Source organism: Eriocheir sinensis, chromosome 39 (assembly GCF_024679095.1).
Source record: "Eriocheir sinensis breed Jianghai 21 chromosome 39, ASM2467909v1, whole genome shotgun sequence".
Classification (NCBI taxonomy): Eukaryota; Metazoa; Arthropoda; class Malacostraca; order Decapoda; family Varunidae; genus Eriocheir; species Eriocheir sinensis.
Window position 1 is genome coordinate 9,360,484 of NC_066547.1, and position 24,170 is coordinate 9,384,653.

Consider the following 24,170-nt stretch of genomic DNA (forward strand, 5'->3'; position numbering starts at 1 on the left):
GGGTTTAGGGGCAGGGTTAGGTAGGGGTGAAGAGAACTGGGCTTAGGGGCAGGGTTAGGTAGGGTGAAGGGAACTGGGTTTAGGGGCAGGGTTAGGTAGGGGTAAAGGGAACTGGGTTTAGGGGCAGGGTTAGGTAGGGTGAAGGGAACTGGGTTTAGCGGCAGGGTTAGGTAGGGGTGAAGGGAACTGGGTTTAGGGGCAGGGTTAGTAGGGTGAAGGAACTGGGTTTAGCAGGGTTAGTTAGGGTGAAGTGAACTGGGTTTAGGGGCAGGGTTAGTTAGGGGTGAAGGGAACTGGGTTTAGGGGCAGGGTTAGGTAGGGGTGAAGGGAACTGGGTTTAGGGGCAGGGTTAGGTAGGGTGAAGGGAACTGGGTCTAGGGGCAGGGTTAGGTAGGGTGAAGGGAACTGGGTCTAGGGGCAGGGTTAGGTAGGGTGAAGGGAACTGGGCTTAGGGGCGGGGTTAGTTAGGGGTGAAGGGAACTGGGTTTAGGGGCAGGGTTAGGTAGGGGTGAAGAGAACTGGGCTTAGGGGCAGGGTTAGGTAGGGTGAAGGGAACTGGGTTTAGGGGCAGGGTTAGGTAGGGTGAAGGGAACTGGGCTTAGGGGCGGGGTTAGGTAGGGGTGAAGGACCTGGGTTTAGGGGCAGGGTTAGGTAGGGGTGAAGAGAACTGGGTTTAGGGGCAGGGTTAGTTAGGGGTGAAGGCACATGGGTTTAGGGCAGGGTTAGGTAGGGGTGAAGGAACTGGGTTAGGGGCAGGGTTAGGTAGGGGTGAAGGGAACTGGGTTTAGGGGCAGGGTTAGGTAGGGGTGAAGGGAACTGGGTTTAGGGGCAGGGTTAGGTAGGGGTGAAGGGAACTGGGTTTAGGGGCAGGGTTAGTTAGGGGTGAAGGGAACTGGGTTTAGGGGCTGGGTTAGTTAGGGGTGAAGGGAACTGGGTTTAGGGGCAGGGTTAGGTAGGGGTGAAGGGAACTGGGTTTAGGGGCAGGGTTAGGTAGGGGTGAAGGGAACTGGGTTTAGGGGCAGGGTTAGGTAGGGGTGAAGGGAACTGGGTTTAGGGGCAGGGTCAGGTAGGGGTGAAGGGAACTGGGTTTAGCGGCAGGGTTAGGTAGGGGTGAAGGGAACTGGGTCTAGGGGCGGGGTTAGGTAAGGGTGAAGGGAACTGGGTTTAGGGGCGGAGCTAGTTAAGGGTGAACTGCTTCATGACGAGGATCAAAGCTTCAGCCAGCCACATTTCTTCGAACGTAAAATGAAATCTCTGGCTTCCCCTGATCAAAGAGAAGTTACCTTTTGGTCGGGAGTAGCGGCGGCGTAATCTCGAATACCTGTCACCAAGCGAAGAAAATTTAGGGAAGGAGGCGAAATGAGGTGATTTCTTTCGTACCTTTGACGGGGAAGTAAAATGGCGACTGAAGAGGAAGTGTTTTAAGTGTGACACGACCTCTTAACTTTCGCTGATTGGACGACTACTTGCGACATGTGTGCCTTGAGGTTGTCGTTCCTTGGGAGAGAAAACACACACACACACACACACACACACACACACACACACACACACACACACACACACACACACACACACACACACACACACACACACACACACACACACACTTTGTAGATATGTTAGAAGCCAGGTGGCAATTTTTCACCTACTTGATTGGATTTTTTTTTCCTCGGTACAACTTTTGGTACTCGCGAGGCCTTTGACATTCCTTTCAGAGGGAGGCTAATGAATTAAGTGCGTGCGTTAGGTCTCCGCGACGCGCTCCTTTTCCCTTGCTTTCGAGGGCCGCCAGTCGTCCTTCTCTCCCTCTCAAAAATGTCCTCGCTATTTTTTTTGTTTTGTTTTATGAAGTTGTTGCATTCGTAGTTATGATACGGAGTTTGAGTTCCAGAGACTTTTAAACACGCTTGCAATAAATGCTGCTTCTCTCTGCAATCATAATTTTAAGACTAATATGGGTATAGAGATGTAGAGGACAGAAGGCGTTGAACTGCCATGAAAGTGCGTAAGAATGGAGTTGGTCCTCGTCGCCAGTGTGAAATCTGTGTCGTCCTAGCATTGCCTTGGTGAAAACAAATCAAGAAAAAAAATGTAGTAGATAAATGTAATAGATAAGTAAATAAGTAGGTAGATGACGTAAGCTTTTGATGAGGTGAGAACATTCATGAGATGAGGACGTTCAGATATAAATTCAACATGCATTCTTAAACAGTACAACGGACATAGGCATAAATATAAATACAAACATAGTAAGAACTGAAAAAGGTAAAAATAATAGACAGATGAATAATTTAATAGAAAAAAAAAAAGCTGAAACTGGATCACGTAATCATCAAGAACAAAGCCGACTAGAGGAAAGTCGAGCGGCGGCAATGGCCTTTTAATGCATTTGTATATCGTGAAGTTTTAGGCTCCCGAGTTTAGGAAAAAGTTTGGTAATTAGTGAAGTTCAATGTTGCAGAAAACTCCTGATTACATTCCCTTTTCGGACTTTGCGAGGACCTGCTTGTGTTCGGGACAGACGTCGTTGCTGACTGCGCGGTAGCGAAGTAAAAAAGATAGACTGGGTTACGGTTATTTTTATTGAGTATTTTTTTATTTGTGGCTTTATTGGTTTTTATTGGCACTCATAAAAATTGAGGCAGTCCCCACCGATGGATGCTTGGTAACGAGACAAACATATATTAAATAACACTACAGTTGTTGATTCGCTCACACAAAGACATATTATTAAACGTTGGGGATGTAACTCTTTCAAAATGCTAATCATGCCATTGCCTCATTTTGCGATATATTAATTTTGCTAGAATATTCAGAGGAAAATACTCTTTTATGATTATCAGCTTGCTATGAAACTCTTAATAGTGAACAGAAATTACATCACTCGAATTAATATATCTTCTTAAAAGTGTTACGACATAATCTGCTCTCGTTTCTATGGTGCGATATATATCTGTTAATTGTTCGTGTGTGTGTGTGTGTGTGTGTGTGTGTGTGTGTGTGTATTTACCTAGTTGTATTTACCTAGTTGCAGCTTTACAGGGCCTGGGCTTTGGTCCCGTCTCCGTATCTGTATTTGTCTATATCTGTGTGTGTGTGTATGTGTGTGTGTGTGTGTGTGTTGTCTGTCGACCTTGATCTTCACGTAATGAGGTGAGGCGGCTGGTGCATGTGGTGAAGGTTTTTGCCAGATGGTGAGTAATTGTGTGGGAAAAGATGGAGAGAGAAAAAATAAAGAACAGAAAAATTAACGGAAAGGATAATTGCAAGAAATTTTAAAACATAATGGAAGAAACAAAGAAGAAAACAAACAAAACGAAGTAGAAACAGATTAAAAAAAAAGGAAATGACGTAGAAGATTTAAAGAAAGAAGAAATATAAAGCAAGGAAGGAAATGAATAACAGAAGAATCATAAGGAAGGGCTTGACGAGTAGGTAGGTTTTTTTGTGAGTATGTGTGTCGCTGTGGCTGTGGGTGTGGGTGTTGGTGTCGGTGTGGGTGTGGGTGTCGGTGTGGGTGTGGGTGTCGGTGTGGGTGTGGGTGTCGGTGTGGGTGTTGGTGTCGGTGTGGGTGTGGGTGTCGGTGTGGGTGTGGGTGTCGGTGTGGGTGTGGGTGTCGGTGTGGGTGTGGGTGTCGGTGTGGGTGTGGGTGTGCGTGGGTATAATGTTATGAATCCAGTATACGCCTGAGTTTAAGTATCGTTGATTGTACCGCCTCATTGTCCCTCGATACCTTATGAATGTTAAAAGTTCTCAGTTCTCGCATATGAATTGTAGGTGGTAATGGTATTAGTATTAGTAATAATAATAATAATAATAATAATAATAATAATAATAATAATAATAATAATAATAATAATAATAATAATAAAAATAATAGTAAAAGTAGGAGTAGGCGTAGGAGTAGTAGTAGTAGAAATAGTATAGTGATAGTGATGGTCGTAGTAAGTAAAAGGTGTTTGCAGTAAGCATTAACAGTGGTGGCAGAAGCAGTACAATTACAAAATTAATCCAGATTTGGTGCGAGGAAATTCGTTCATATTTGGGTAAGTAACGCAGCACATTGCTTTCCTTCTTTTTTATACGTCCTTTATTTTATTTTCATAATGAAAACAAATAAATTACACCCACAGAATTATCGTATGCTGCTATTCTTAAAATACTTAGTTTGTAGCTTTTTTTTTTTTACAAAATTGTTCCATCAGAATAATAATAGATAATTAAAAAGAGTGGTAAGGGATTTTATAGAATGGGCCGTATTGATAAAACTTATAGTCTGGCCATCAGTATAAAACTGGTCTCATAAAAATAAAAAAAATGTTGAGGCTGTTCTTAACGTCACGAGCTTGTTGTCAGAAAAAAATGGTACATAAAAGTTTTAAAAAATATAGAAAAATAGTTTAATTGTAGAATGTTTCTTGTTTTTTATTGTGCGTGTGTGTGATGAGAGCTGAGGAGCCTCAGAGCCGGCTGGTATGCTGTGGGGTGTGGCTGGTATGCTGTGGGGTGTGGCTTGTATGCTGTGGGGTGTGGCTGGTATGGTTGGAATGAAAATAACATTCCTGATTTGTGTTTCAAAAGTTATACTTTGAGCATTCAGGTTCGTAAAAGTTAACTTGCTCATTAGTTAATCTCGAGAGACCTTGTCGTTATGGAGACGCTGCTTCACAAATCTTTCCTGATGGTGTTCACGACGCTGGGCCACAGACGCTGTTGTCGAAGCTGCTCCTCTGCTTTGCAACAGTCCTGTGCCCTGCGGGGTTTGCGGCGAGAAGCTTCAAACTGTCCTTGAGGCAACCATCAGCTGCCACACGATGACCTATGGGCTGGGTAGAGCCTGTCCAATGAGAGAGAGAGAGAGAGAGAGAGAGAGAGAGTAATGAATCACTTTAAGTAGGCGTCGCCTCATCTGTAAATAAATGACTGGTGGGAAAGACGAATGTGGCTCAGAAACGGTCCTTTGGAAGAGTCCGTCCCCGGCAGCAGTAACAGGTGGCCACGGGCAGGATGGAGATGCCTCAACGCCTTGCCTCGGCTCGGCGTTCTCTTTAAGCAACAGTGAAATGTGGTCATTTGAATAACACTTGAGAGCGAGTTGTGTTTTCCCCGCAAAGGTATGCAAAGCAGCGCCTGAGTGAAGCTTTGTTGATCCTAAGTTTCTCTGCGGGAGCCTCTCTTCTCCGTGTGTCTGTCTAGATGCCTGTGTGTGTCTGAATATGTCTCTGTATGTGTTTTCTGCTTTTATTTTTTTTTCTCGTCGTATGTTTTCCACTTTTTGTCAAGTATGAGGATCTGCCAAAAGAGGAAATTATACTCTATCATTTTTTCCATGAGACTCACACCATGCGAGAGAGAGAGAGAGAAATAGACAGACAGACAGAGAAACAGACAGACAGACAGAGAAACAGACAGACAGACAGACAAGCGAGTAGACAGATAGCAAGGGAGAAAGAATGACTGGCTGGACACACCTTGCCTCGGCCTCTGTTATGCTTGAGTCGGCCTTATCCTCCCTTAGTGGCCTTAGATGAAGACTCTTTGTTATGGAAACCCTCTTGACCGATGCTGCTCATACACTTTTTCTTACACATGTTTTCTATATTTATTTTTCTTCTATTTTTTTGCTGTATTGTTGATTTTTTCCCATGCTTGTTTATTCGTATTTTTCGCTGTTCTTTTATTTCCTTTAGTTAATTTCTTCATTGTATTTCTTTTATTTTTTCTCCCATTTCATTTTTTTTTGTCTTATTGTATCTCCTGTTGCTGCTGTTTTTACCCTTGAGTGCTTCATTTCTATTCAGTTATTCTTCATTATTTTATTCATGCTGTTGATTATTCGTTTTCTCTTACAATTTTATTTTCATACGCCTCATTTCTTTTTCCTCATATTTATTTTATTTGCTGTATACTCTTATGCTGCCTAGTGTTTTGGCTTAAATTCTGTTTCCTTCTATTATTTTACGTCTTCTTTCTTTTCAATATTTACTTGTAAGCTCTTTTAGACTCTTTCTTCTTGTTTCCATTTCATTCCTTTCTCTCCCTCCCTCCCCTATATTTTTTTTTTACTTTCTTCCTATTTCGTAATTCAATAGTCTTCTTTTTCTTGTCTTCCATTTCCAATCCTATGTTTCCTCAATTCATTTCCTATTATATTTATTTAACTGTTCTCTTACTTCTCATTCCTTTCTCTCTCATCCTCCCCTACAATTTTTTTTTAATTTCTTCCTATTTCGTATTTCAATTGTCTTCTTTTTTCGTTTATTCCATTTCCAATCCTATATGTTTCCTCAATTCCTTTCCTATTATATATATTTTCCTGTTCTCTTACGTCTCATCTTTTTTTCTTTCCTTATATCTTTTGACTGTAATTATTTTCGTCTTGTATTTTTCTTCCCTGGTCCTTCATTTCCAGTCCATTTAGCTGTGTTGTTTACTTCACAGACATGCAATTTCTTCGTGTTAAAAAAGCAAGGGGAGGGAGAATGAAAGCTTGAGGGTTAAAGGCGTACACTTTATGTATATACAGACCAAATCAGTACAGCCCACCACCCCGGCCAGACCAGGTGAGAAGGGATCCAATCACAGGTGGACAGGTAGCAGCAGATTACACCTTGAGAGTACCTGCATGTATGTACGTGTGTGTGTATGTATGTGTAGGGGATGCATGTTTGGGGGGTGGTGTGATGTGGTGTATGTGTGTATATGTGTGAATGGGGTATGTGTATGCGTGTGTAGGGTGTGTGTGTATGTGTGTATGTGTGTCTGTGGGAGGGTTGTTTGTTTTGTGGTCTTCTGGGCTTGTTTCTATGTGTTTGTTGGTGTTTTTTTTGTGGATTTAGATGTGTGTTTTTTCATGTGCGTGTGTTTGTGTGTGTTTTCGCGTGCGTACGTGTGCGTGCGTGCATGTGCGTGCGTGCCAGGTTGACATACCATATACCAGTGGACAGGTCGTGATCGTCATACGTACGTACAAGTATCAGTGAAAATAGACAAGAGACAGTCATGATACGAATATAGTTTTGTCTCGAGCTAACCGAACAGGACTTATGGCTACGGTGCACATGAGTATTGCCGCAACAGGTGAGAAAATCAGGTGCAGGACAGGTGTGCAATCAATACGGTGCACGGTGAGGGGAGTGGCGGTGGAGGGAGTGACGGTGGAAGGGGAGACAAAGAAAGCGGAGTAGCAGTGTGAATTGATGCCGTTAAGTGGGAAGTGGTGGCGGGGATCTTACGTCTGGAGTCAGTGACCGCTAGTTTTATGCATTACTGCGATAAATATACCTTTTGTTGATTGGGCCAGGAAGAATTAGTAGTTATAGTAGTTGAAGTGGTAGTAGTAATGGTAGTGGTAGTAGAAGAAGTGGTAGTAGTCGTGGAAGTCGAGTGCATGGCTGGAATATGACTGCGTGCAAGGTGTTAGTGCTGTAAGTTATGGATATTGCACTGCAGTAGATAAATTATTACAATGCTTGGCAGGAGAGAAAAGTCATGCATTGTACTTTATTTCTATATAGAGTGGAGTGTAATGAATGTGTGAGTTCTCCAATTATACTAGTTAAAAGAGTTGGAGAAATTGTGGAATCTGACGAAACAAGATGCGACCGAGGGAGAATAAGTTAACGAAGGCTTTGGACAACTATTGCAGAACGGGTTTAATTATAGTGTTTACTGTTGCGGAAAGTTGAAGGTGCAGCACAAGTTAGTGAGCAAGGTTGGAGTATATAGACTAGAACACTTGGACACACCCACGCGGGAGGTCAAGTTGATATGCATGAGGAATACTTCGCCAGGCTTTCACATGACCTTTTGCTCTTATATTTTTCTTTACGTTTGTGAATTCAACGAAAAAAAGTGTGTCGAAACGTATTACATCTAGAACATAACTCAATTTAGATGTGACGCAGTTCAGAAAGAACAACGCAATATATTCTTTTTTTTATAACTTTGCAAACCTTTTCACACAACCTTGAAAATATAGAAAAATAATAAGATTGTTCCAATATGATCGGTATATGTAGACTATATATATCTTTCACACAGATAGACTTTTAATATAGAGGTCAACTTGCATTGTGCTTATTGTTGATGAGTGAATAGATTGTTTTCTGAAAAGAATATGAATTGTCTAGAAACATAATTCCTCTTGAAATAAAGAAATACAGAATGTGTTAATATATACAGGAGCATGCGAAATAAAATGAAAAGATGTAATAATCAATACTTTTAATTGCCAATGTTTGAGTAATTATGTCCTCACAATAATAATAATAATAATAATAATAATAATAATAATAATAATAATAATAATAATAATAATAATAATAAATCACAGTTCAGGTGTAATAAAACAGGTGTAAAGAATATAATATGATATCTTATTTATTTCTTCGCTATTTTTTATATTCCTTTTCCTTATCATTATTTCGTGATGAGCACAGCTTCTTTTATAACGGTGTACGGTGACAGAGAGACAGGCGGGCAGGTGGGCTTATGAATATATTGAAATTAGATGTATTGACAGCACTGATAGATGTAGAGAGAGAGAGAGAGAGAGAGAGAGAGAGAGAGAGAGAGAGAGAGAGAGAGAGAGAGAGAGAGAGATCCAGCCACACTACTACAAGTCTAGGAAAGGAGGAGGAGAAGGAAAACAAAACAAGTCAGTGAATTTCTTGTCTACATAGAAGATGGTAATTTTCTCTTCAGCCTCTTCATCATCTTCGTCTACGTCTCTTCTCCTCCTCCTCTCCATCCTCCTCTTCCTTGACCTTCCTCCCCTACGTCATCTCTTTCTCTTCCTCTTCCTCCATGTCTTCTGTTCTTCTGTTAATAATTTTTCCTTCCCAATTTTTCTTTTTTGTTACTCAAAATATATATTCCAATTTTTGTATTTTTATTCCTATTTTTTCTAATTTGGCTGCTTTACTTTCTCTTCCTGCTCCTCTCCGCTCTTCATCTCCGCCTTCTCCTCTTCTTCGTCTCCGTCCTCTTCATCGTCTTCCTCCTCGTCTCCTTCCTCTTCATCTTCCTTTACGATCATCCCTAATAATATAAATTTTCCTTTTCTTCCTCCATCTTATTCATCTTCATCGCCATCATCCTTCTGTAGCACACCTGGTCTTTATTCGCTTCTCCTCCCACTCTCCTTCCTTCTCCCTCGTCCTCCTTCTGCTCTTCTTCCTCTTCTTTAATACTTCTTGCAGTGGAAACAGTCGCAGGTGCTTGCAGACTTGAATATCAGCTCCCGGGTGCCCTCCATGCACATCACCTTCACTTTTACCTGTTGACGAAAAAGACAGGTGTTAGGGTGAGTTGCGACATGGTGGTGGTAGTGGTGAGGTAGGTAAGACAGGTGGGAGAACAGGTGGGTAGGTAGATGGGAGGGAAGGCAGAATGGAACAATTGGAAGGAGAAAAACAGGGGTAGGACAGGTAGATAGGTCAGGTAGATAGGTAGAAAGGAGTGCAAAATAGAACAATATGGAAGGAGAAATAGATAGTAGGATAGGTAAGTGAGAAGGTGGATAGGAAGGAAGACTTGAAAGAAAAAAAAAGTGAAGATACATATGAATAAAAGGAAGAACTAGAGAAGGTAGAATAGGTGGTAGAAGAGGAAGATAGGTGAGAAGGAAGATGGGTAGGGTGGAAGAATTGGAGGAAAAAAATATGGAAAACAAAAAGAATAAAAGAAATAAGAAATAGAGCGTAGAAAAAAGGTGGAAAAAGAGTAGGAGGAGGAAGGGATTTAGACAGGATAAAGGAGATAGAGAAAAGGATTAGATGTCACGAGAAAGAAAAGTTAAAAGCATGAGGAGAGTTGCAAAACACACACACACACACACACACACACACACACACACACACACACACACACACACACACACACACACACACACACACACACACACACACACACACACACACACACACACACGCACACACGTAGCATTGCCTCCATCACCTCAAAATCTTCTATTCTATTCAAGGCGAAGGAAAGAAAAGAAAAAGAAAATGAGAAAAAGAAAAGAACATTCCCTGAAGCACGTCCAATACCAGAAGTAAATAAGATGACAAAAGACAGTCGTAAAAGAAAATGTATTGAATATTGAAAGCAAGAGAAAAATCAACCCATCTGCGTCCGAACGAACATCTATTTTTAGGGAAAACAAAAGACAGTCGCTATAGGGAATGTATTGGTGATCTATAAGAGAATGTATAGACGGCCGTGTGTCCCTGAACGAGAGAGAGAGAGAGAGAGAGAGAGAGAGAGAGAGAGAGAGAGAGAGAGAGAGAGAGAGAGAGAGAGAGAGAGAGAGAGAGAGAGAGAGAGAGAGAGAGAACGAGAGAGAGAGAACAAGAAGAGGAGAACGAAAGCCAAACAAAGTTACTAGACGGATGATCTAATCTAATCAGAGAGAGAGAGAGAGAGAGAGAGAGAGAGAGAGATTCTTAACGATACTAGTGGTTATATATAGAGCGAGATGACACAGTTAGATAAGTTTAAAAATATTGAAACGAGGATGAAAAATATTTAGAGGATATATATGTCTAAAAACTAAATAATTCTTCTTTCTTTATGTATTTTTTTTCTCATTTCAGTAAACTAAGTCATTGGTCACTTTTTTTTTAAGTTAAGACAATTCTCTCTCTCTCTCTCTCTCTCTCTCTCTCTCTCTCTCTCTCTCTCTCTCTCTCTCTCCTCTGTCCTTCCACTGTCTCTTCCCTTTCTCTCTCATGCCTCTCTTCCTTCCTTGTCTTGCTAACTTTCCTGATGTGTTTGTCTAATTAGTCAATCTATCTCGGTTTCCAGCCACTTGCGCTCCGTCCCAATTTGATTAGAAAGTGGTTTGTGTTTCCTTCCCAATTTCCTCTTCTATGCTTTTCCTTCTCTTTCCTCTAACTCTCCTTATCTGCTCTCCCTTCCTAAATCATTATCTTTCCTTTTTTCTGCATCCTTCCTTTTTTTCTATCTCGCCTTCTCTTCTTTCCCTTCCTCTTTGCTTTCCGTTCTTTTTCCCAACTATTTTATCTGCCTTTATTTTCCTTTTTCCTCTTCTCTTCCTCTCTGCTTTTGCTCTCCCTTCCTAAATCATTATCTTTCCTTTTTCTGCATCCTTCCTTTTTCTCTATCTCGCCTTCTCTTCTTTCCCTTCCTCTTTGCATTCCCTTCTTTTTGCGAACTATTTTATCTGCCTTTATTTTCCTTTTTCCTCTTCTCTTCCTCTCTGCTTTTGTTTCTACCTTTCCAGTTCTCTATTGTTTCTCTCTGCCCCTCCATTATCTTCTCTTGTTACTCTTTACTTCTCTTCTACTTGCTTTCATCTTGCAGTCAGCACGATTTATTTCCCCTTTCTTTCTTTGGTCTTTTCTCCACTTCATAATCCTCTTTTTTACTTAGCTACATCCTCTCTCCTTTGATATTCCACTTCCCTTTCTTTCACTCGCCGATTTCTTATGGTTCCTACCCTTTATTTCCCTGTACTTCACTTAGTTTTCTTTATTTCGATTTTTTGTGTGTATATTAGTTCTTGCTCTTCTAAACATTCATTCATCCCACCCGTCCTTTTCAGCTTTATTTGCATACTGCATTTTATACTTCACCTATTTCCTTTCTCCTCCGCTTTCTGTTATCTATCGTTCGTCTTCTCACTAATGTTGCCCGTGCCATTCGTCATTTCATTCGCTCTTTTCCCTTCCTCGCGTGTGATTATTTTATTCTTCTTTCCTTTCATCCTTCCTTCTGTTCATGCTTACTCGTTTTTTCATTCATGAGTTTCTTCCTTTCTTTACTTTTTCCTTCGTTTGCTCGGTCCTTCCTTCATTTCTTTCATCCTTCCTTCCTTCCTCCCTTCCTCCCTTCCTTTCTTTTGTTCTGTATGCTTTTCTTTCTTTCCTGTTCCTACTTTCTCTCCTATCTAGCTCCCTTTCCTTTTTTTTTCTCTTTCCTCCCTTCCTTCCTTCCTTCCTGTCTTCCTTCCTTCCTTCCTTCCTTCTTTCCTTCCCTCGATAACAATTCTCTCCTTTCACTTTCCTTTCACCTGTAATCTCACATCACTGACAGTAATCGAACATTTTACCATTGCACCTGAACCATCTGTGTGTGTGTGTGTGTGTGTGTGTGTGTGTTAACCTATTGCTACCTGTACAACTGCACCTGCGAGAATTCTGCTAATTAGGTTACTGTCGTGATTCTGTTGGCACGCGCGTGAGTCTCCCTTCATCTGAGTTAATTGCATTGTTTTCATTTTCAGAGAGGCGCGTCGTTTGTAAGCATTGACCCGGTTTTTTTGTTTTCACTTTCCCGTCCCGTATTTTGGCATCCTTAAAGTGCAGTGCAGTGAAAAAAAATAATATTGCACCCGTGATTTGCTTTACCTGAGTTTTTTTTTCAGATGAAGTGTGAGTTATGTTCTTTTTTATTAGGTTGGTAGTTTTTTTATGTTTTGGAATCCTTAAAGTGCAATGCTATGAGAAAAATGACACCCTTGATTTGCTTTACCTGAGGTTTTTTTTTCTTTTAGGAGTCGTGAGTTACGTTACTTTTCTTTTTTATGATTAGGTTAGTTTTTTTTTTTTATCTCCTCTTCCTTCTCTCTCATCCTCTCTCTCTCTTTTCTTTTCTATGATTAGGTTGGTTAGTTTTTTTCTTTTTTCTTGGGTTTGGGGAATAATGTGTCGATGCTGTTTATGACGTTTCTTTCCTTTTCTAGCTCGTAATATTTCTTGTTTCCGTTTTTTATTGTGATGCTTTTTAGTTGCTGTATACGGTAAAGGAAACAGATTAATGGCAATAGATAAAAATAAATCCCCCTCCCCCCCCAAAAAAAGGGTCATCGCTGGTCCTAAAAGATGCATACAAAAAAAGTGGCCAGATAAGAGGTCAGTTTTGGATGGAGAGGTGTTATTGTTCATGCTGTCTTTGTTGTTGCTGTTGTGGTGGTGGTGGTGGTGGTATTTGTTGTTGTCGTTGTTTTTGTTGTTGTCGAAGCTTTCAACAGTTGATGAATATATTTTCTTGAATCTGCTCCTCGCCTGTGATTCAATTTTACGGTCCTCTAATGGGTTAAGTGACACCCACGACCTGCAGGTGGGCGGGAATCTAATAAGCGACACGCAGTTTATTGAATCGACTCCCCCTCATTTTATTGACTACATCTTATTACTTTGCTTTTACAGATTATGCTAAATTTTGTGTCCGTTCCATCTTTCGTTATTCTGTTAGTGACAAATGGAAGTATTTAAAATGTTCTCAAATCACAAGTTTCGAGTATAAGTTGTTTTCCTGATATGAACCGTGAGATAATATGATTTTATTTTTTTACAGCAGAGGAAACAGCTCAAGGACAAACAATAATGAAAAGAAAGCCCGCTACTCACTGTTCCTACAAAAGAATTAAGAGGAGTGGCCGAGAGATAGGTCAATTTAGGGAGGAGAGATTGCAAAAAAATAAATGAAAAAACGTTATAATGGTGAAAGGAAGGATATTGTTCAACGAAAATAGTGAGTGAGTGATTTTCGCTTTTTTTTTGACACTAGAAACAATAGAAGCAAGGAAGGAAAAGTATCGAAAAGTTTTATAAAGTGTACGCACCTAATTTCACAAGTTCTGCCACTCAGCAATAGTTATAACCAGCTCTGTGCCACATTGCTTGATATTTTTAGTGTTACATAATCATTGTCCTTGTTAATTAGTCATGAACCGAAGAAAGAAAAATATTTAGGAAGATTTTTTATTCTACTGAAACTTAAGACTCACTGTGTCTATATGTCTGCCTGTGTCTCTTTGTTTGTCTGTTTTTGTTTGCCTCTCTGTCTGCCCGTGTCTGTTTCTGTCTTTGTAAGTATGCCTGTGCCTGTATTTCTCTGCCTCTCTGTCTCTCTTTGCCTCTTTTTCTGTTTCTCTCTCAACAGTATATCCCTCTTACCTCCTCTTTACTCTCTTTACTTAACCTCTTCCTTCCCTCTCATTAGCTCTTTAGGCCCTTGTTCTTTCACCTTCACTCACAGGTTCCCCTCACACCCCTTCTCCATTTTTCCCGCTCACACTAACACCTTCCTTTCTCCCCTGTCTAGCTTGTTTTAACCCTTTGTAGTTATAATCAGAAACAGAAAAGTTATAGTCAGAAACGTTTACAGTCTCCCCCCTCAACCTTTCTTCTCCATTTCCCGCTCACACCAACACCTTCCTTTCTCTCCTATCTTGCTTGTTTTAGTCCTTTGTAATGTCAGAAACGTTTACAGTCTCCCCTCAACCTTTCTTCTCCTTTTTTCCGCTCACACTGACACCTTCCTCTCTCAGCTCCTTTTTTTAGTCCTTTGTAATGCCAGAAACGTTCACTATCCCTCTCTCAAATCCCTGCCGTTACCATGTGTTAAATCAGACACGCCTCCACTCCCGTTTTCTTTCCTCTTGCTTTTCGCTCTTCTTATTTTTAACCTGGTAATTTTTTTCTTGTCCGCCTTCGTTCTTTTTACCTCCTCTATCTCCTTCTCTCTCGTCCTCTCCCTTTCTCCCTTCTCTCCTTTTTTTTTACTCTTCCATCAATGTTTTTTTATTGTTTTTATTTCGTGTTACCTGCTGTATCCATTTGTTTGCCTCCTTTTTTTTATTTCTTGAAGCTTGGCCTCCTGCGCAACGTGTTTTATTGTTTTTTTTTATCCATGAAGTAAATCTGCGTCCCAGTGCATCAGGTTCGTGGATTTCTGGAGAACACTTGTTTGTTTTAATTAACACGTCGGTCAATACACTCTTATACAACGTCAATGCTTTGCTTACTATTTCGATACTACTCCCCTCAAATTAATCTGTGTTGAAATGTTACCGTTGGCGAGTTTCTCAGGAACACCAATCAATCTGTCTTAATTAAAACGTCAATTAGTCTGTTTGCGTCAAAAATAATTTCGCAATATCACTTTGTGGATTGTGGATGATAGTTACCTGATTAAAACCTCGCTCAATGAGGCAATCAGTCAGTCATTTAAAGCCATTATGTATTTTTTCTCTCTTGTAACATTGTTTATTTTTCAATTTAACACGCATCAATATTTCTGGAGTGCGCGTGGCTTTCCTAAATCAAAATAAAGTAATGGGAGACTTTCAAACCTGTCTGTGTCTTGAGTTAAGTCAGTTCCTATATTTTACGACGGAGATGCGCACCGAGGCCTCGCGCTGCTATAGCTTATTCCTCCAAGTCTGCCTTTGTACAGAAAGAGCCATGAATGTTTCCCCTTTTGAAGCATAGAATCAATCGCGGCGTCTCTCTTATAAAAAAAAAAGTTGCAATGTATATAAAGTGTGAGTGAGCGTGTGTGTGTGTGTGTGTGTGTGTGTGTGTGTGTAGAAAGGCGATCATTCCGTTTACATGTTACTTTCATCAATCTATCTCGTTTTGCAGTCTTTCTCGTTCACACTAAATATTTACCTTTTCTTTTCTTTTCCATTACTCTCTCTCTCTCTCTCTCTCTCTCTCTCTCTCTCTCTCTCTCTCTCTCTCTCTCTCTCTCTCTCTCTCTCTCTCTCTCTCTCTCTCTCTCTCTCTCTCTATCTCTCTATCTATCTATCTATCTTTCCCTCTAGTCATCCTATCAGCCATTCTTTTCCACTGTTTCTTTTACTTCCTCTCGCCTCGCCGCCTTCGCTCCGCTCTCCGTCGCTTTACAATTTCATTCGTTTGCCTTCCGACTTTGGTTTCGCTTTGGGCTGCGTTGTCCCTTAATACCTGCTCCCTTTCAAATTCTCTCTCTTCTCTCGCTTTCTGTTTGTCTTTTTGTTTGTCTGGTTGTGTGTGTGTGTGGGGGGGGGGGTGGAGGAGGGAGAGAGAGAGAGAGTGTGTGTGTGTGTGTGTGTGTGTGTGTGTGTGTGTGTGTGTGTGTGTGTGTGTGTTCTCTCTCTCTCTCTCTCTCTCTCTCTCTCTCTCTCTCTCTCTCTCTCTCTCTCTCTCTCTCTCTCTCTCTCTCTCTCCTCCCCATTAGACCACATTATGAAGGTGAACTGCTCTATTTAACACACGTCGGCCTCGCTCTCTATCACGCCCTTTTGAACTCTTTAGGAACCTGAGAGAGAGAGAGAGAGAGAGAGAGAGAGAGAGAGAGAGAAATATGACGTAATATTTAAAGTGTTTGTTGGCTATGTTAATCTGTTTTCTTTTTTATCTTACATCCGTTGATATCACTGATTTGTTTTAACGTTGATTTTACATATATGAACTCTATATCTTCTTTTTCCAGCCTTTAGTTCCTCTTTTTCAATACATTTAGAGATTTTTAAAGGTATCCAATCATCTTTATTTCTGTTCTTTTACATTTTCCTTTCAAGCGCAAGTTCTCAAAAAAAGTCGAAGGGAAGGAAGCTTGAGTGTCTTGTTATCGTCGCCCCTGATTAGCTGCTCCATTTCTTCTCCGCCTCTCTCACCTGTATTGTCACCTGTTTTCGTCCGTGCTCCGCCTGAGGGGAGGCTGACAAACAGGGGAGAAATAATGGCCTCTTCTCGCTTACTTATCCCGCCCACGCTCTCATTGCAATCTCTTCATGTTTATTTTTTTTCACTTATGATTTTCTTTTACTACAATTTTTTACTATTCTTTACTATTTTGTATTTTTTTGTTTAAATTTTTTACTCTTACAATTGTTTGACTGTTTTGACTATTTTTTACTATTTTTTACTATTTTTTTTATTATATTACTACTATTTTTTTTTCATTTATGGTTTTCTTTTACTTCTATTCTTATGGCTTCTGCTTGTACCACTTCTGCTACTACTAAATCTTCTGCTGCCACTGCTACTGCTACTCTCCTTCTTATGTCTATATTTTTTTATTTATGATTTTCTGTCGCTACTCCAACTATTGTAATATTTTCAACTACCACTTCTGATCTACTTTCCTTCTACTACAACTAATATAAATTCCTCTACTAAGCCTTCTGGTACTACAACTACCATTCAGCTTCTACTACAACTACTACAAACGCAACAGCTAACACTTCTTCTGCTACTTCTGTTCTGCTTTACTCGTCACAGCGGCAGAAGTGTCATTCCTCCCGAAACTTCCGATACCATGTTTGTTATGATCACTGGCAACAAAGCGCGCGGCCATCAGGTGCGATTCCTCCCCTTAAAAGAAGAACAAGAACAAGAACAAGAACATGAAGAACAAGAAGAACAAAAAGAAGACAGCAAGACAAGAAAAAGAAAAGGTTAATTGTGTTTGCAGCCTCGGCGTCCTCCAGTTGTCCCACGCGCGCCCGCCACGTGTTCCTCCCACTCCCCTCAACAGCTGGATAGATAGAGGTTCAGTCGGCCTTCCCACGGCGACCCTCATCAACGCCCACCAAAGTTTTCTGACTGCTAACTTCCTGTCCGCTCATTGTGACAAGGCCATCTCCTCCACGTGGATCACTACCGCTTTTTACTGTTTCTCTTTACTTTTCTCCTCTCCACTATTCCCTATACCTCTGTTCCTCTTCTCTTCTTATTATCTCTCTTTACTTTTCTCCTCTCCACTACTCCCTATACCTCTGTTCCTCTTCTCTTCATATTATCTCTCTTTACTTTTCTCCTATCCACTACTCCCTCTACTACTACTACTACTACTACTACTACCTCTGTTCCTCTTCTCTTCATATTATCTCACCCCCTCTTCTATTTACTTCTACCCAGCACTTTTCCTCTCTCCATTACTCTCTTTGCCTTTGTCTCTCTTCTCTTCATGTTGTCCCTGCCATTCCCTCCACGTACCTCAACCTCTCTTCTCTTTACTAACACTCTCTACATGTTATCCCTGTCCACTTCTCTCATTACCTCTCTTTCTCTTCTCTACGTGATCTCTTTTCCATCTCCATGCTCATTACAACTCCTCCTTACTACTTTTCTCCATACTTCTCTCTCCACTATCCCCCTCGGCACTTAGGCTTCTCTCTTCTCTGTGCGCTCTTAATGTAAACTGGTGTTCTCCTCCACCTGTGTTACCTTTCGGCTCTTCACTACTCTACACTTCTCCCCGCTCAACGGCGCCAGATTATCGTACTCAGCCTCTTATAATTTCTAACTTCTCCAGATTATCGTACTCAGCCTCTTATATTTACTAACTTCTGACCCCAAAACTGTCTCCTGGGCCCAATAACGAGATTCCTTTATATCTATCGTTAAAATAGTTAATTCCTGATGTTTCTTGGCAATAGTTAGGCGTCAAAAACAACCGGTAAATACTATGCTCTGAGTACGATAATCTGGCAACGGTGTCCCTGCTGTGTCGCTTCCCCGTCCTAACCCGTATCACTTTCCATGTAGGTCCACCCCGGCACACGTTTTTCTCGCACTCCATCACTGACAACCCTTATCCATTCCACCCCTTGGTTTGTCTCTGACCTTGCCCATACGCACGCTTCATTCTGCCATTGTCCAGAACACAGAACATACATTTATTCTTTTCGTTCAACCTCGCTTTTCTTACTGACGCATCTCACAATCCTATTCCTTCTTTCCCTTTGATGTGGCCTGTAAATAGGTAACTTTTTTCACTTCCCAAAACCAGTGACTCAGCTCTCTTTCTTTTTCCACCCTACGTCATCACAAACACCCCTTTCATTCCGCATTCATTCCATCTCATCCTATTCCTTAATCCTATTCCTCCATCCTCTTCCATTTACGCTACCCCTCTCTCTTTTCCTCTCTCCCATTGTCACTTTGCCTCGTCAGATCGTTTTCCAACCTTCCCTTTCCCCCTCTTTCATCACGATCTTTCTACGCACTGTTCTACCTCTCTGTTATCACTCATTTCCACTACCTTCTCTCACTACTACCAGCTCTCTCTCTTTTTTCACCCTACGTCATCACAAACACCCCTTTCATACCGCATTCATTCCATCTCATCCTATTCCTTAATCCTATTCCTCCATCCTCTTCCATTTACGCTACCCCTCTTTTTTTTTCTCTCTCCCATTGTTACTTTGTCCCGTCAGATCCTTTTCCATCCTCCCCTTTCCTCCTCTTTCTTCACGACCCTACACACTGTTCGTTACCGCTTTCAAATTATCCCAAAGCAATCATTCTTTCTATCTATCTCTCAATCAGTGTACTTCTCCTTCTTCACCTTATTACCACCTATAAACTAACTACAAAATTAACTAACCCTAACCTAACGTATTCTTCTTCTCCTCTCCCTCTTCATTATCTCTCATGTTCACTTCCACCTCTTCCATGCCACTACCCTTTCCCCCTTCCCCTACTCACGTCCTCGGTCTCCATGATGTTGCAGCACTGGCCTATCGAAGTCACGACCTGGTGGGGGTTATACACGAGGGTCTGCCACGCTGAGGGAACAGACCAGGACTCGCAATAACCTCGGCACGCGTTCGTCGTGATGTCGAACTCTACACACTCGGGGATACTGATGCGCCGCGTGTGTCCTGGAGGGAGAGGAGAAGAGGAATACGTTAGGTTAGGGTTAGTTTATAGGTGGTAATAAGGTTAAAAAGGAGATGTACAGGAGTGGAGAGATAGGTTGAAAAATGATTGCTTTGGGATAATTTGAAAGAGGTAATAAGGTAGAGAAAGAGAAGAACACTGTTAAAAAGACTGATAGAGACAAGAAAAGAATGCGTTGGGTTAGTCTAGGAGTAATAATAAGGCGGAGAAAGAGAAGTAAAGGGATAGAGAGACAGAAAGACAAGAAATGGATGCGTTGGGTTAATCCAGGAGTGATAATAAGGTGAAGGAGATATAGAAAGGGTGACGAGAAAAGGATGAGTTGGGTTAGTTGAGTAGTGATAAGGTGAAGTAGGATAGAGATGAAGATAAGATAAGAGAAAAAGAGGATGTTTTGGGATATATTGAGAGATAATAAGGGGAAGAAGGAAAAGTAGAGGCATGAATAGGTTAGTAAAACGATAGATAAATAAAGAGATAGAGACAGAGAGATGCGTAGAGTTAGTTTAGACGAGGGAAAGGAAAGTAAGAGAGAGATCGAGAGAGATGAGGTGAAGAAAAAAAATGTTTGGAATAGGAGGAAGGAAAGGAAACGGAAGGGGAAAGGGAAGTAGAAAAAGAGGTGTAGGGAAGGAGAAGAGAGAGAGAGAGAGAGAGAGAGAGAGAGAGAGAGAGTTGTAACCTTGAAACGGTGAAAAAGGATGAAAAAGTTAGTTGAATTGATTGAATAATGGATAAAAAAGAAGAAGAAAATTGACGTGGATTAAAGTATGGAGAGAGGGAGAGAGAGAGAGAGAGAGAGAGCAGTGGGTGTGATCAAGATCGTGAGGGAGATAAGGAAGCAAAGTGTCAGTGTTATTTTGATTCTGTGGGGGAGAGAGAGAGAGAGAGAGAGAGAGGCGGAAAGGAATATTAAAAAAAACATCTGTAAATTGAAGGAAGTCAAAGGAAACGGAAACGAAACGGAGCCCGGTCGGTTAGTTTCATGAGGATTAAAAAAAAAGGCGGGAAACCGGAAAATATCGGCGAGGGAGTCAGACAGGGAAAGATGAATAATTTGATGGTAAAAAAAACAGACTCCGGTTAGTTTCGTGGTGGTTAAAAAAAGTCAGGAAACAGGAAAACATTGGTGGCAGAGAAAGATAAATAAATTGATACGAGTAGTTAAAAAAATACAGAAGTGAAAGGAAAACGTGATTGTAGGAAAACGTGTATAAGGAAGAAGAGGAGCTGGAGGAAGAGGGGAAAGACAAAGAAGAGGAAAAGGAGAGGAAGGAGGAGAAGAAGCGAGTAGAAATATAAAATGAAAATGATGAAAACATGAAAAAAAAAGATGAAACTAAAAGCGACGGTTAAAGTTATATGGGAACAAAGAACATATTGAAAGGACAAACATGAAAATATATGTTCCTCGTTGACTAATGTTTGTTCGTTAAGAGGTGGAGCCCAAAAGCTGACAATTGGACACCAGGAAAACATGACAAGAAATCACCGAATATTTACATGAACTTACCAACAAAAATTTACCTTTCTTGTGGTTTGGATTAATTTAGCAGTAAGTGAAAATATGAAGAAAAGATGAAATTAAAATGGACGGTTAAAGTTACATGGGAAAAAGAAGAGAGACAAAAGTTACATGGGAAAAAGAAGAGAGACAAAAGTTACATGGGAAAAAGAAGAGACAACAAATAAGAGGAAGAAAAGAGAGACAACAAATAAGAGGAAGAAAAGAAGAGAGACAACAAATAAGAGGAAGAAAAGAAGAGACAACAAATAAGAGGAAGAAAAGAAGAGACAACAAATAAGAGGAAGAAAAGAAGAGAGACAACAAATAAGAGGAAGAAAAGAAGAGAGACAACAAATAAGAGGAAGAAAAGAAGAGACAACAAATAAGAGGACGATGGAAAACTATCATTAATAATCATAAATAAATAATAATACTAAGGATATTTTCATCAGTTGACACAATAGCCAATTAATAAAACAGATCTAATGTCCATTTTTCACATCACACAATTATTTTAGGCACTCAGTCTCGTGTACTAATATGTTAAAAGGCCATTCACGACACTTTAAGGCATTTTTGTCACAATTTAATAGTTGGTGGTCTCTCTCTCTCTCTCTCTCTCTCTCTCTCTCTCTCTCTCTCTCTCTCTCTCTCTCTCTCTCTCTCTCTCTCTCTCTCCCCCCCCTCCTCCGTGTTTTGCTGCGTTCTCCCGTTGTATCTCGTTAAGGTAAATTTATCACTCTGTTTGCAAGGGACGCATTGCTGTTTCCTGCGTAAATACAGATAAAATGGTGCTCTGTGTGTGTGTGTGTGTGTGTGTTTATAATGAGGTACGTCTACATCAGATTGAGAGAGGGAAAAAGATAGAGAGACGGAGAGAGTAAGAGAGACAGCATATTCGTGAGAGAGAGAGAGAGAGAGAGAGAGAGCATACTGTCATTCTCTTTCTACCTCTAATCCAAAATTCTGTCTTGACCATTACATTTTTTCTATCCTCCTCTCTAATCCCTAATATGCCTTCCCCCTTTTCTGTCTCTCTCCCTCTCTCTTATTCCACCACTTTCAACCTTCTTCACTTCCTCTACCCTGCTCATTTTTCTCTCCAACCTCGTTTTATTTTTTTTCTCATTTTCTTCCAGTTGCTCCAGCTTCCAGTTCCCCCCCCCCTTTTTTTTTGCCTCACTCCCGTTGTAACTGCACCTACTTCATATCCTTTACCAACCCCTTTAATTCCTTTCCCCCCATTTTCTCCACGACCTCTTTCTTTCTCCTACGTCATTTTAAATTATTCTCCATCCTCCTACACCCAATCAAGTATGTTTCGTTTTTCCTCACTCCCATTTTCACTCCAACTCGTCATTTTCTTTGCCAAACTCCTCCTTTCCCACCCTTTTCTTCACGACCTTCTCCCACACAGTTTTCACTCCTACGTTCTTTAAATTATTCTCCACCTTCCACCTACGTTACCCCTTCCTTTTTCCCCACTCCCATTGTCACTCCACCTCGTCATTTCCTTTACCAAACTCCTCCTTTTCCACCTTTTTCTCCACGACCTTCTCCCACACCGTTTTCTCTCCTATGTTCTTTAAATTATTCCTCATCTTCCACCCCCCCTTTCTTTTTCCCAACTCCCATTTTCACTCCACCTCGTCATACATATCCTTTTCCATCCCCCACCCTTTGTCTTGCTCCGTCCACGTGTCAGCCAGCCATCACCTCGCCCATTATCAAGGCTTGTTTACCTACCATTAGTACTCGTTTCCCTCACTCTTAAGGACCTAAGATTAACCCTTGATCCTTGTCGTCCATTGAAAAAGCCTTACGCCCTCACCTGCCGTTACCTGAGCTCATTACCTGTCCTAATGAGCTCCGGAACGAGGGTGGCGGCGGTGGGGGGCAGGTAGGGAAAAAATAGTCGCCGGGTGAGTTTTATGAGGAATGAGAGAGAATGCTATAAAGGGAATGATACTCAGGGAACGTGTAAAGATTATATACAAAGGGAATAGACGAACTTCCTTTCCTGGTAGAGCTTATTTTAGACACTCTGGGACTCGCATTTTTAGGGGACAGAATAGAAAATGGGATCTACAGTTTTATTTTGGAACAAGTAAGAAAAAACATGTAGCGATGAAAAGGCATCAAAATACCAAAACGGAATGACAACTCAATTTATGTTCAGTTATGATGTGAAGTATTGTGATTCTTTTTTGATATGGGATTATTATTAGCTTCGGTTCCTTGTGCTTTCTTCACACCTTACGCTTTGAGCCTCGTACGTCAAAGCTACTACCACTATATCATCATCATCATCATCATCATCATCATCATCCTCAGACTTTACTACTTCACTGCAGGATAAAAGTATTTCCCAACGTTCTCCACTCTCTCTCTCTCTCTCTCTCTCTCTCTCTCTCTCTCTCTCTCTCTCTCTCTCTCTCTCTCTCTCTCTCTCTCTCTCTCTCTCTCTCTCTCTCTCTCTCTCTCTCTCTCTCTCTCTCTCTCTCTCTCTCTCTCTCTCTCTCTCTCTCTCTCTCTCTCTCTCTCTCTCTCTCTCTCTCTTTGCCTTCGTTGTCTCATTCCCCTATTCCTTATCCTCTTTTCCTTACTCTCCTTTCCTCCTCCTTCTCCTCCTCCTCCTTCTGATTTTTCTGCGCCTTATTCATTTAGAAGAAAGCACAGTGATCCTCTTTATTATCTCTTACAACCCGTTCGCTGCCCCCCTAACAAGCTGTGTGAAATGAAGTCTCTGAAATTTCTTTGTTTAAAAAGAATCAGATTCCCGAAGAGTCTGATTCAGCGAGAAAAGTGACGTTCGTGGGAGACAAGATCAAAGGGACTTATTCGTAGGTGGGGCAGGGAGAGAGAGAGAGAGAGAGAGAGAGAGAGAGAGAGAGAGAGAGAGAGAGAGAGAGAGAGAGAGCGTGGTTTCTTTGCTTCAAGTCACACATAAAATGATCGACGTCTCTTTTGTTTCGATTTTCTCCTCCTATATTTTCTCTCCCTTTCCTTTCCCTTCTCTTATCTTTCTTATTGTCTTGTCATGCATTAAACTGTCTGGTCATATTTTGTCCTGTTTCCCCTTCTTTTTTTTATTCATTTATTTAGTTTCATTTCTTTCTCTCACCTTAACCTCTTCTTCTTTTCTCTCCCTTTCTCTTATCTTGTTTTGTCTCATCTTATCTTTTGATCTTTCTTTTATTTCCTTTATATATCCTCTACTTTCACGTCTCCTTCCC

The 24,170-nt window shown here is 41.0% G+C and overlaps 1 protein-coding gene across 1 annotated transcript in view; it reads right to left on the bottom strand.

Moving 5' to 3' along the window:
* Positions 1–7,422: 7,422 nt before the first annotated feature.
* LOC127008959 (thyrostimulin alpha-2 subunit-like) overlaps positions 7,423–24,170 on the bottom strand; it is a 75,551-nt gene continuing 58,803 nt past the window's right edge. Inside the window, exons 3-4 of the mRNA XM_050881485.1 lie at positions 19,233–19,408; positions 7,423–9,283 (exon numbers count right to left, since the gene is read on the bottom strand). Of these exons, the coding sequence (XP_050737442.1) occupies positions 9,191–9,283; positions 19,233–19,408 (269 nt within the window). The 3' untranslated portion in view covers positions 7,423–9,190. The remainder of the gene's footprint in view (positions 9,284–19,232; positions 19,409–24,170) is intronic.